At 36.3% G+C, this 14038-nt stretch overlaps 1 protein-coding gene across 4 annotated transcripts in view; it reads right to left on the reverse strand.

Moving 5' to 3' along the window:
- The window catches only part of LOC145277191 (actin-related protein 8-like), a 59446-nt gene that overhangs the window by 4957 nt on the left and 40451 nt on the right, over positions 1-14038 (reverse strand). For all 4 annotated transcript variants that reach the window (XM_080128776.1, XM_080128779.1, XM_080128777.1 and 1 more), the window contains 4 exons: positions 11209-11324; positions 6388-6541; positions 4810-5049; positions 399-672 (listed from right to left, as the gene is read on the reverse strand). In XM_080128776.1, coding sequence (XP_079984902.1) covers positions 399-672; positions 4810-5049; positions 6388-6541; positions 11209-11324 — 784 coding nt within the window. The remainder of the gene's footprint in view (positions 1-398; positions 673-4809; positions 5050-6387; positions 6542-11208; positions 11325-14038) is intronic.

Below are 14038 nucleotides of genomic sequence, written 5' to 3' on the forward strand. Positions count from 1 at the left end.
TTATGGGAGGAAACTTGGTTTTAGTAGTGCTCTGGAGGTCATCTGGATTTCATGTGTGTGGCACAATGTCGCCCAGGATAAAAAAACTCTGAACTTTCATTGGCATTATCCAGGAGCCATAATATAGTGCATATAGTGTAGAAAGGTCTTCGGTTTTTGCTAGAATTCCCCCTATATATTTGTAATCTCACTTTGGGGGGGGGGGGGGGGGTACTACCTGCACAAAAGTGAGATAAAAAACAGAAATATCTCTTCTAAAAATGGGGTGCTTTGGAGACACAAATGTTATGGACGCTATTTAACATTTTCTATTTTGTTTTTTTTTAATGGCCTAGAACAACGCTAGGTAGTTCTGCTAGTTTAAAGATAAAAGAAAAGAATCGGATAAATTTTCTTACTCAATTGACTAATACTATGCAGAATGGCTTGATCCAAGCCCATCAATTGAAACTCAGGACTTGTGTCTTGTGGTTCTTCTTCTTCAATTTCTAGTTTCCGTTCGCATTTGAAAGCGTCACTTCCAGAGTAGTTGTCAGGTCCATCATAAGAATCCTCATCTACTAGCTGCGGGTGGCTTAGGTTGGTGTCCTCAAACTGGTTGAACGAGGTGTCCAGCTGGTTGAGGCTGGCCTCAGTATTTTCTTTCTTTCGGGCTGCATTCAAACGGGCGGCCTGAATAAAGTAAAAATGAAAAAAAAGAAAATTTAAAAACAAAAATCTTATTGGTGGTTACTAAACCCATTTAAAAAAAAGTTTATATAAGTTTACCCCTCCCCCTGCCATTTTTAAAACAGATGCAGGGGGTAAAAATAATATGCCTAAACACTTTCCAAGGATCATTTCATAGATTTCTGTAGAGTTGTTTTAACATGATGTCATATTGGAAAGATACGCACCCCTCCTTCCAAAGAAAACTTACATGAGGAGGGGGTCGTTTTCCGAAATATAATACGCCTAGAACATTCTTGGGTATTGAAGATCTGGTTCTTGCCAGAATCTCCTCACCATGTTAAAAAAACAAAAATAAAGAAAAATCTGTATGTGGTACATACTTGTAACAAAATGAAAAAAACTTGAATCTAACTTGAAAATCCCATCTAAAAGAAATAGCACGGGCTGTAAACTGCACAAGCACCCAAATTTTGTTTCAAGATTACAGCTAAGAAATGAAAGTCATACAGAATATTAGATTTTATAAAAATAAAAGTAAGATCTTCCTAATAAATTGATCAAGTATTTTTATTTTTAAATAAGAAAAGCAAGTTTTATAAATAAATGAGAAGCCACAGCCATGCCCACCATTTTGAAAAAATTAAAAATAAAAAATACAGGGAGATAATTCAACAATAATTCAAACTTACAAAATTTATACAGGGTGTAGCGATAAATTTATCACTCTAAAGAAATCAACACTACAGCTTTATTTTAAAACTTTTAATGAAAAAAAATCAATTGCGGTAACTTGATTATGTAGTAGAGCCAACATCTATTTAATATAGCTGCCTTCAGCCTTAATCACCGCCGCAATACAGGTCTAAACTGGGAGCATGCCTTTTTCACAAGCGCCGGCAGGAGCTCAGCAAATACTCAGCAGATGATGGCGATCAGGTTGGCTTTGGTGTTGTGGGAAATTAGGTTGGTAATGTTCTCAATATATGACCAAACGAAGTACTCCAGCAGGTTCAGATCGGGGGGGGGGGGGGTAAGAGAAGGGTACAAAGTCGTAGCACTCCTTCTGAAGCCAAGCCTTATGGGCTGGTGCCAAGTCCTGCTGCCACACTCTGGGAACACCCCTGTTATTCATGGCAATCAAGCAATGTATTTTGAGGGTGCTGGCAATGGCCTGTTGTCATAACTTGGATTGGTAGAGAGTATGAGTTGTATAGTGGCACATCTCTGATCTCGCTTGTTGAACATTGTGTCATTTTCAGACATGATAGAAGGCTCTTATCGCTCTTGGGACTTGTACACTACTGGCCAACAAGTAGATGGTCTGCAACAAAAAAAACAAAAAAACCGTGGATATAGAATCATGTCGTCTTTTCTAGGGCGACAATTTTATCGTTCCACCCTGTATTTTAATGTCTAAAAATTCTCAATAATCACTTAAATAAAACTTCTTGATCAATTTACGTGATTTTTGGAATATGATTTTTTTTTTTTGTTTTGTTGCAGAATATTCTCAATAATAATTCACTGAAGTCATCTGAATTGGAAAATGATTTAACATGGCATTCTAATCTCTCCAATAAGCCTCTCAACTATTTTGAATGGAGAGGCAAAAATCGGATGTAGGTGAAATTTTCCACAAGATTTCCAATAAAAAGTACAGCCATCCGACAAGATGTCCTATCTTGTTGCTAAGGCAACCAAGCAACATACCATTGTTGAGGAGCTGGTTCTACTATGTGCCAAAGCTATAATGGAAAAAAAATGTGGTTCAACCATAACTTAGAAACTCTCTGATAATACAACTGAATAAAGAATTATAAAAATCTATGAAGCCACCAAAAAGCACCTATTGGAAATTTGTAATTCAAATTTAAACTACAAATGTATCCATGTACTATTGCTTTTGAAAAGTTTCATCGTATGCTGTAAAATCATGAACTTGGCTTGAGATATGCTTGATCATGAGTGTACATTCATTGAAAATCATTCATGACCTTCAATAGGAACGAATTGGGGTTTTAGTAATTTGTAAAATCTTGCACCCTTTCTTAAATATATTTCATTGTTTGGTAATGATCAAAAATTGTATCTCTTATCCTGAAATAAAATTTTAATTTAGTTTTTAAAGTCTTGAAAACTTAAATTTATTTCAATGTTTTTATCATTGGTAGCCATGTTCCCTGCCTCCCCACGAGGGCAGAGTTAGACTCAAGGTCAGTTTTTAATGTGGGGAAAATCCAGCTTCCTAAAAAGGGGCATTCTGAATAGGAACAAAAATTAAAATTGTCTCAGTCATGAAGGATTTCTCCTCTACTGACCAAGGACAGAAAAAGGTAAAGTGTAGCATCAAAACAGATACTACACTGATCTCGGCCCGAAGGCTAAGAATTTTTCATAGTTGTTGTTTCATTGGCCGCGATGTTTTTAAATTTTTATTTGCACCTAAAAGGTTAGCCAACCCGATAAATTTTTGACACAAAAAATAAACTAAGCATTCTTTTTACACACACATAAAAGCTTTAGTAGAAGTTGATGCTTTCAAAAGGAATAAATGAAAAAAAAATGAATACAAGAATGAGTGTTGGGACGATTAATTGGAATCGGAAAAATTTGTGCCTATCTTTCGATGCCAAAACAATTCCTTTAATTATATTTTTATTTGATTTTGTTTAAAACAAAATCTTCCACTAAAGTGAGTGTCCCTAATGATGGAGGTCTGAACAGAGCTGAAAGGGAGAAACAGACCAAATATCAAGGTCTCATGTATGATATGAAAAGAAACTGGAATCTTAGAAAGATATCAATCATACAAGTTATTATAGGTGCCACAGGTTTTGAAGAAGAACCTGAAGTCCTACCTAACTAATATTTTTGGTGAACTAAGTGCAAAAGAGATCCAGACAATTGTGCATAAAGGAACAACGAGGATAATAAAAAGAGCTCTCGGTTGGTTTCAATAAAAAGCAAGGCAATATTGGCAGCTGGTTTGTCTGTCCCTCACCCAGTGTTACAATCTTCAAAGGAAGAAAATTAAAAAAAAAAAAATGTAATAATAAAATAAAAAATATTTATTAATTCAACTATAATCTATAAATCACCTCTCCACAAGTGAGTTTTTATGTCTGAAAAAATATCTGCACACTTAACATGTGGTTTTACTGTAATCAGGAAAAAATAACAACTCTATAGCTTAATATTTAGAAATTTATAAAGAATTGGAATTCGTAATTGTATCGGAATCGGGAATTTAGTATGGAATCGGAAAATATATTAGAATCATCCTATCACTAACAAGAATAACAAATTATCGAAAAAGAAATTGCAATGAGTTAGAAAAAATGGCATAAAATTTAAAATATGATCAGAAAATGCTGTCATCACAGAGTGTTTGACAAATTCAAAGCTATCATCAAAGCTATCATAAAAATCATCAAAATCCTCCACAATCAATAGCCACGTGCTCAATATATTTATATTATCATCTAACAATTGAGGCATTCATCCTTGAGGAAATATCAACACCACTAAGAAGTCTATTTTTGCAAACTGTCCCTTTTTAGGAAACTGGATTATACCCCCCCCCCTCTATATTTATAAACTATCTATAACCCCCCCCTCTATATTTTCCATATTTTACAACTAGGCAATGCCGGGGGGGGGCTGTTAGTTGGATATAAAAAGTGCATTTTAAATAAAAATGATATCATATAATTATGCGTGATGTTGAAATTAGTAAAAGTTACCAAAAATTATTGAGTAGAAAGATAATTACAAGAAAAAATAAATTTATAATGTAGTTTTAATGGTTTAGTTTGATATGGCCAATTCCTTATGACAAACTGATTTATCTCCCTTGTTTTCATTTAACTTTCACTATTTCAAACTAGAAAATGGCAAATCAATAATAATGTTTTTTTTATAAAAAATAGTTCTAGCAGATCTTCTACTCTATCATCTTTTTGGAATTTTTACTAATTTCGACATGTAATTATGTAATAGTGTTTTTTATTTTAAAAGCATATTTTTTTTTTTTTTAGATTATAATGCACAAGCACCAAAGATTTAACATTTGTTAACTTGATGCTGAATATGTTTAGATCAAAAGATGGGAAGATTTCAAATTTGAACACAACTTACCTGTTGCTGCTGACTTTGTGTTTGGAATAAGTAGAAGTCGTCATGAGGATCATCAGAGTCCCCTTCATATCGCAGCTGAGTGTGGCACAAATTAGGGCCTTGTAGAGAAAGCATGTCAATAAAGAAGAGACTGAGAGGGGCCAGAATACACTCATCCCCAAGCTTCACACAGCTGTACTGTATTATCAAACTTTGTGGCTTCTTTATTTGGATGGAATGCTCGTAGATGCCATCTTGTTGCTGGAATAGAAAAATAATATAATATTATGAACTATTATAATAATATGCTTTGTACGTATATTATCACCTTCCACAAACGTAAAAAAAAATTTAGAGATGTTCGATCACTAAAACGTATTATGTTTCTGAATTTTTTTAAATGAGGATTGAGAATTTATAATGTTTGGATTATTCAAACTACTGTTTTGTTTTTTTTTTTCTTTTTTTACACGGTGGTCACCACTTATCAAGGCCCGGAAGCCACTCAGGGATAAGGGTTATTGCAAGTACAGTACGTTAGTGTGGAGATTTGATGAAGTGTTTACTTAAGGGGGCGGTTTATTAGGAATTTGTTAACGTTGGACTTGAAGACATCCAAGTTGTAGTCAGGTGGGAAGCAGGCAGACTGAACAGAGTTCCACAGGCGTGCAGTTCTAAGAAAGAAGCTTTGTTCATGGAATCCATGTTTTGATTTAGGCATAGATAAAGAGTGGGGGAAATTTTTGACAGTGGATTCAGCTAGACGGGTGTTTTTCGTAAAAGATTGGCGGGGGGGGGCAGAGATTTTCTCATCTTGATTGTTATTTTCACAATGTTTCAGCCAATGTAACCTCCGATTTTCTTCAGGTGTATCTTGTCAAACTTGGGAATATTTTTGTGAAACTCGGGAATCTATACAGAATTTTGGAAAGGAACCTGTATTTAACCCACAGGAATCACATGTTCTTATTCTGTCAGCCATGATAGAGTAGAAATCTTATGTAATTCACAATTGTATTTGTAGTATCACCCACACTAAGGATTCGAGAAGCGTTTCACTTAGAACTGAATTTTGTCTAGTACTTTATCCATTATGCCACGGTTTCTTGTTGAAATGTTATTCCGTATGTTAGATTAAAGACTCTCAAAACAGCATCTTTATGAAGAAAAAGAATCATAAAAAAACAGTAAAGTTTGGTTTGTACACAGACTTATCAGAAAACGTAGCTCAAAACAGATGTTCCTTGTATACTGCAAGCCAAAAGAGGCCATGCATTGAAAAGCACAAGAGGAAAACGTACTACTTGAAGACAAAGTTGTCAGCACCTATGCTATAGAATAATTACACAGGTGCCCCGCACACAGAAGATACTTCAGAGATAGGATTGGACTAACAAGCCATCTTCGAACTAACAGAACAGCTACATGATCACGGTCATCTTCACAAGCGATGAGCTAATATCATTACACTGGCTAAAAAGTTACGAAAATAGCAGCCACCAAGATGAGAACAATAATCTGAAACCTGTAAAAAATGATATCCGTTAATGTAAATAAGGATGTTTAAAAAAAAAAAAAAAAAAAAATTGGATTTTTCACCTGATCCAAATGGCAAAATGTTTCCTTGAACTCTTGTAATATTGTTGCATCGACTGTATCGGATAGTTTTAAATGTTGTGGATTAAAGCCAGATTTGGCGAGTAACCATTGAAAACAGCGTGTAATATCACTACCTCCATAATCCAAAACAATCCTGAAATTAAAAAAATTCAAAAGATGACGCGATATTGTAAAAATACATTTTTTTTTTTCCAGAATCAATTCAATTGGATTGTCAGTTCAACACAAATAGGGTATGAAGACAAACTGAAAATTAAAATTTTTAAATTATTGTTATTCATTTGAATCTCCATTCATGCTTAAAGATACAGGGTGGAATGATAAACTTGTCACCCTAGAAAAAATGACATGATTCCATTTCCGTTTGATGAAAACTGGTTTTCTTTTTTTGCTGGAGACTAACTATTAGTTGGGTAGTTGTGTACAAATCCTAAGAGCGATAGAAGCCTTCTATCATGTCTGAAAGTGACATAATGTTCAACAAGTGAGATCAGAGATGCACCGCTGTACAACTCATGCTCTCTACCAATCCAAGTTATGACAACAGGACCATTGCCAGCACCCTCAAAATGCAAATCCAGACAGTTCAACGCATGAGGATACAGCTTAAAGAAGTTTCCGGCCACGGTTATAGTCTTTGGCATGGTTTCAAGTGAGCGCCACATTATGCCACTTTACATCTTTGAAGTCGGCTTGAAAGTCAACACCAAAGTGTATCTGATGTATGTGATTCCCTGGTACAATCAGGTTGCTGCTGACAGACCCTTGAGTGTGGCAGCAGAACTCGCCGCTGGCCTCAAATCCAAAGAGACCCAGTTGGTTGGTTGGTTGTTTTTGTTTTACGGCATATCAACCCTTTTCGGGTTATTTAATGCCGAATCCAAAGATTTTGAAGAAAATTTTTTTAATAGAATATATTTGTTGTTTTCAAATCAGTTTCTATTTAACCCATAGTTGGGACCCTAACAGGTACTACCACTCCGGGTAAGAGTGGACCTGGGAGCAATGGTAATTAAAGGGTGGCTTCACACTCCCCAAAGCCCACAAGCTGGGGCCTCACCACTGGATATAGTTTAAGGTCATATCCAGGACCCAAAGAGACCCAGGCTTGGCTTCAGAAGGAGTGCTACAACTTTGTACCCTTCTCTCACTGTGCCCCCCCCACCAGACCTGAACCCACTAGACTACTTTGTTTGGTTATATGTCAAGAATATCACTAATATGACCTCCCACAACACCAAAATCAGCCTGATTGCTGGCATCCGCCAAGTATTCGCTGAGCTCCCACTGGTGCTTGTGGGAAAGGCATGCTTCCAGTTCCAAACCCATATCGAGGAGGTGATTGAAGCTGAAGGCAACTACATTGAATATATGTCAGCTCTACTACATAATCAAGTTACCTGAATTGATTTTTTTTTTCAATAAAAGTTTTAAAATAAAACTGTAGTGTTGTTTTCTTCAAGGCAACACTTTCATCATTCTACCCTGTATATATATTAGGTTTGTGTGTGGCGCAAAGTAATAAAAGTAACTAAAGCAATGCAAATGAGTTTAATCCTTAGTTTGGTTTACCAAAACTTAAACATAATATTGTTAAGTATAAATACTTTCCACTGTTTCATCCAGATTCAGGATAATACACCAAGCATCACTTGAGAGTTCATCATTCAAACTTCTTGGCTCAACATCCGCAGACAACATAAATTTGAACACATATTACATATTTTTTATTGGAATCCTTTGGTTGGTTGTTTTTGTTTTACGGCATATAAACCCTTTTCGGGTTATTTAATGCTGAATCCAAAGATTTTGAAGACAAATCTTTTTAATAGAATATATTTGTTGTTTTCACGTCGGTTTCTATTTAACCCATAGTTGGGACCCTAACAGGTACTACCACTCCGGGTCAGAGTGGACCTGGGAGCAATGGTAATTAAAGGGTGGCTCCACACTCCCAAAGTCCACAAGCTGGGGCCTCACCACTGGATATAGTTTAAGGTCATATCCAGGACCCCCATTGAGGGACTTTTACCCTCTGCAGGAGGGCAGTCGGCATATTCTAATGCCCCACTGACAGGGCCAGGAATCCTTTGAGATGAATAATTTGTGTATTTATTTTATTTATTTGCAAACTGTTATCCTCATCTTCATAGTTGTTGTTGTTTCACATTTCAGCCAACTCATCCTCTGGCTTTCTTCAGGTGATTAACCTTAATCGCTCTTCAGGGCCCGTGGTGCAGTGGATAGAGGCGTTGAGTCTCTACGATTCCAGGTGAGCATTGTCTGAAGATAGCGGTTTCAAGTCTGCTCAAGGCAGGCCAGAGAATTAGTTGGTCAAAACATGGTGAGAAGGCAGTAATTACTGGAGATACAGTTAAAAGACTCAGCATTCGTATCCCGTCGCGGTTAATCACCTGAAGAAGGCCACAGGGTGAGTTGGCTGAAACGTAGTGAAACAACAATTATGAAGATGAAGATAACAGTCCGCAAATAAATAAAATAAATTGAACAAATATGTTGAGGACATTGCAAAGGCTGCTACAAAAGTGGACTCCCTCTACCCTGCTAGAAAATTACTCACACCTGATAGTATCTAGTATTTCTACAAAGCTACCATCTACCCATGCATGGAGTAATATTGCCATATCTGAGCTGGTTCACCAGCTACTAGTTTTTCGATTCTAGACAGGACCCCCCCCCTCCCACCAAAAAAAAAAGTCTCCACTTTAACAGATCCCACACCATTGGTTAAGCTTCAATCCCTATCCAATCATTGCAATGTTGATTCCCTGTGCTTGTTCTACAAGTACTTTAATGGAATGTGCTCTGATGAACTCAGCACTTGTGCCCCCTCGATGTACATACTTCTGACAAGCAGCAAAATGCCACCCCTTTACTGTTGAGATCTCTAAATGCGAGAAAGCCTTCCATATATTTTTTTTTTTTTGCCTTCCCCTGTGAACTGGATCTACTACCTCAACTGTTATACATCTACTGACCCAAAAACTCATCCATTCTTTCAATGCAGCCATACCATCAAAGTCTCCTGTTCTGCACATATTTTCCTATACTGCCCAGATTTAATCTTCCTCTAGCATCATCAGAACTAAGCCAGACTTTAAGACTCACATTACACATTGTATCATTCTTGTATCATTTCTCTCCATGCAACGCATGTCCTCAATCATCGCTGTAAATTTTAATGTATATTGAAATTGTTCAAATTTCAAATTATTCTTGTAGACAAGTGTAAAAGTATATTTCTTGCAGCAAAGTATCTCACTCCTGATGCAATCCTCTACCTGTATAATTCGTCCTAAAATAGAGCAGCTGCTAGGGAGGAGCCACTTAGAGTAAACATTCTGCCTTGACAGAGTTCAAAATCAGCTTTGAAATCTGATAGGTAATGCCCTTTTCTCCTACCTGCAACATATTCCCTATGATCCTCCCCACACCAAAATTTCACAAAAACACTTGCCTAGCTACAACCACTCTCAACAATTTCCTGTTAGAACTGTTGCATAAATGTTAAACTATACACACTAGACGATCAACTAACTGATACGACGTATATACATGCACGCATTTACACATACATGAATATACAGAAAAAGATAAACCCAACTATTCAACGTGTACGTCGTTATATAACATATTCATCCACGCAACGTAACATCTGTATTCAGAGGGAGATGGCCGATCACCTGAATTCTTAAATACAGGACATACTGATGAGGTTTTCCAGAGTGTTGGGAAGCAATTCTCCTTTAGACAATGCTTAAACAGCTTTGTAAGTATGAGAGCTAGTTCTGGTTGAAGCTTTTTCAGCACTATTATTGGAATGCCGTCAGGGCCAGTTGCTTTACTGTGCCTAAATCTAGATGCACGTTCCTTGAACAAAGCTTCTTTCCTAGGACTGCTCGGCTGTGGAACTCTGTTCCATTAATCTGCTTTCTGGCTGAGTACAACATGGTCATCTTCAAGTCCAATGTAAATAAATTCTTGTTGAGCTGTCCCCCTCAAATAGTCTATTTTCATCATCATAAACACATTAACCCGTATCCTCGAATGGCCTTCAAGCCTTGATAAGTGATAATTCCCTGTAAAAATAAAATTTAGCATGAAAATCGCATTTCTTATTGCAATCACACACATCATTTCATTCTAATGTTTTTTTGTATTTACCATAAACAATTTTTTCTAAGTTAATTTTTAAATCATCATTGCTGTAATATGAGGTTGGTGCAAAGATAATGTTTTTTATCAGATATATATATATGTCAAAAAACAACATTATTTTTGCACCAACCTAATAACATTAAATAAAATGATAAAAAAACAAATAGGGTGCTTCTTTAGATTGGTGATCTTTTAAACCAACGCATTTCAGGTGAAAACATTACATACTTACATGTCATGTCAAAATTAGTATAAAATTACAAAAAAATTACGAATAATGATTCAGTAGAAAAATAATTACAAGTAAAAATAAAAATTATTCAGTTTATCGATTTATAGAGTTTTATTGTTTGTTTTAATGTTGGAGAGTTCACAAGATTCAGAGGGAGGTAACTGCAATCGATAATTTTCACTAAATGTCGCTATTTTTAAACGAAACATAATTGTGGCTGATTTTTTATTTAAAATAGACTTAGGACATTATCTACTGCATCATTTTTTTGTCATTTTTTAATTCATACTAATTTCGACATGACACGTAAGTATGTAATAATATTTTTACCTGAAATGCAATGGTTTAAAAGATCACTGGTCTACACAAGCACCAAAAATAGACATCACCTTGTGTTTCTGTGTGAAATGCCATCTTCCACACAGCAGACACTAGTTTTTTGGTCTCCAACATCTACCACACATGCACAGCTAATTCCTGCTCCAAATGTTGCACAAACAGACTCCTGAAAAAAATTGTTAATCAACTTTTTAGAAAACAATAGAAAAATATGATATATAGTGGGGGTGAGGGGACGTGGTTAAGTGGTTAGCAACTTGGACTGAGTATATGACACCATGTGGCCCCACCGACAAGCCACTGACACAAGACATTGTATGTCATGGATTCTTCCATCTGTCATTGTACTTGTTCTGGCAGTGTTGTCATTTGTTTTCACACTTTGTTTGACGACTGCCAATGAGGACACAGGTCCACAAGGAGAAAAATAAAACAAAATACAATATAGGAAAAATACAGACGCCGATGCTTGACATATATGTTGGTTGGATTATGGGTGTGCATGTCCTCATCAACTGTCTATGCACTAAGGCCAACATCTATGTCCTGTCAAGGCTGGGTGCATCTATTGCCCTCAGTTCATCTCCCCATATCCCTAGGGAACCTCTGAGCGACTAACATATGGTATAGCTGGAAATGTCTTCTCAATTATTAAATCATTTCTCTCTCATAGGTTCATAAGAGTAGTAGTTGATGGGCAAAAATCAGAAGCTCACAGTATTAATGCTGGAGTCCCTCAGGGGTCCATCCTGGGCCCAACTCTTTTCCTGATCTACATTAATGATCTTCCAAATCACATCCTTACTTCATTCATAGACATTTTTGCTGACGACACTACCATCTATGGTAGCACATCTAAGACAGTAAACAACCAAGTTCTCTCTGATTCTCTCTCCTCTGATCTTGATCACGTTGTACAATGGGGAAAGGAGTGGCTGGTTACTTTTAATGCATCTAAAACCAAGCTTCTATCTTTACATCATCAACTTTCTGATCCCCATCTGGCATCAATTGAAATGAATGGCTCTCGTCTTGGGGAGGCCTTAAGTTTTGACAGGTTTCTGGGCTTGACCTTTACTCCTGATTTTAAATGGAATACGTACATCAAATCTGTTGCCAAGGCCGCTGGAAAAATGGTGGGATCCTTCTATCGATCCAGTAGATATCTCACTGCTGATGCAATTCTCTATCTATATAAGAGCCAGATACGTCCAAGGATGGAGTACTGTTGCCACATATGGGTAGGAGCTGCTAGAAAAGACTTATCCTGCCTTAATAGGGTTCAAAATAGACTTTGTGGCCTGGTGGGAGATGTCCTTTTCTCTTCGCTGCAACTTCTATCTCACAGAAGAGATGTTGCGAGTTTGTCTCTGCTTTATCATTATTTTCATGGAAAGTGTCCGACTGAGCTTCAATCTATGGTCCCCCCTCGCCAAACTTTCACAAGAAACACTCGTCTAGCTGAAAACACTATCAATAATTCCCCCCCTTCTTTATCTGTGCCTAAAACTAAACATAGATTCCATGATCAAAGCTTCTTTCTTAGAACTGCACGCCTGTGGAATTGTCTTCCGTTTTCCTGCTTTCCAGCTGTCTATAATATGGTTGTCTTCAAGTCCAACGTGAACAAGTTTCTGATGAGCCGTTCCACTTGAGATAACAAATTTACCGAACTTCCATTACTATCGATTACTATATTGTCCTTTTGACTACTGTACACTCTTTAACCCTTATCCTTGAGTGGCCTATCGGCCTTGATAAGTGGTGACGCCTATGTAAAAAAACAAAAACAAAAAAAAACCCTCGGCTGTATCCAACATCCAACTGTCCACCGCAAGTTCAAGCTTCAACTAAGCATCCAACTGACCCCTTCCCCCATCAAGCGTTGTTCCTATTGTTCCACTGACTCACAGTAACCCTCTCCCCAAAATGTCTACTGGCCCATTCTTCTCAAACTATCGGTCGATCACTCGTCACACCCTGAATTAAACCTACCTTTATTTCTCTTTGTCTGCATTAAGAACAAATTCCTATCCAATGTCTATTGATAAGTTCTTTTATTACTTGCTAAACACCCTTCCTTTCCTTTCGTCATTTATCCTTTGTTTTTTTTCTACTCAAACACCCTCATTCGAACATAGTGTCACAAGTGCACCAAGTTCACACCCAGTTCGTTCCACAGAAACACGGTCATCAAACTCACACTTGATATTGTGTCTAACCTTCTGTATTTAATTTTAAAACAAGTGTTCCAAATATCTTGCCGCCTCTTGAAAGGCAATTGTAATATCCATTTATCCATTCTATAATATTTCTCTTATTTTTCTCTCTTATTTATATATTTTTTATCTCTTATATGGGGTAAGCTGATATACTTCTTTCAGAAATAATGAACTTTCCCAGAGACTAGTGACATCTAACATCTTATTAAGTAGTGATTTATGGTAGTTATAGTCCCCAGAATCATAATGTGTACTGTAATATATGAGGATCATTCCAAAAGTAAAACCTCCTCAGAGCTATACATTGCAAGTGATTTTATAATGTAGCAACTAGAAATAATAAAACACTATACATTGCGAGTGATTTTACAATGTGGCAATTAGAAATAATAAAATGCTTATCTTTTGGCAATTGTGTTTTTTTTCACCGACAATCTTTTAAATCTTATTACTGATTGAAAAATGTCTTTTCAATCTTTATTTTTTTTTTTTTTATATAAAATGAGCAAAGTCAAATTATTTAAACAATAAAAGTTTAATATACTCGTTTTTTAATGAAGGCTGTTTAAAAAAATCATCTGAATTACGAATTACGGCACATATTTAGAATTACACTTATTTAAAAACAAAAACTTAAGAAAAATTTTTATGATGTACA

The sequence above is a fragment of the Euprymna scolopes genome, chromosome 1 (genome assembly GCF_053919585.1).
Source record: "Euprymna scolopes isolate OS-2025 chromosome 1, ASM5391958v1, whole genome shotgun sequence".
NCBI classification, from domain to species: domain Eukaryota; kingdom Metazoa; phylum Mollusca; class Cephalopoda; order Sepiida; family Sepiolidae; genus Euprymna; species Euprymna scolopes.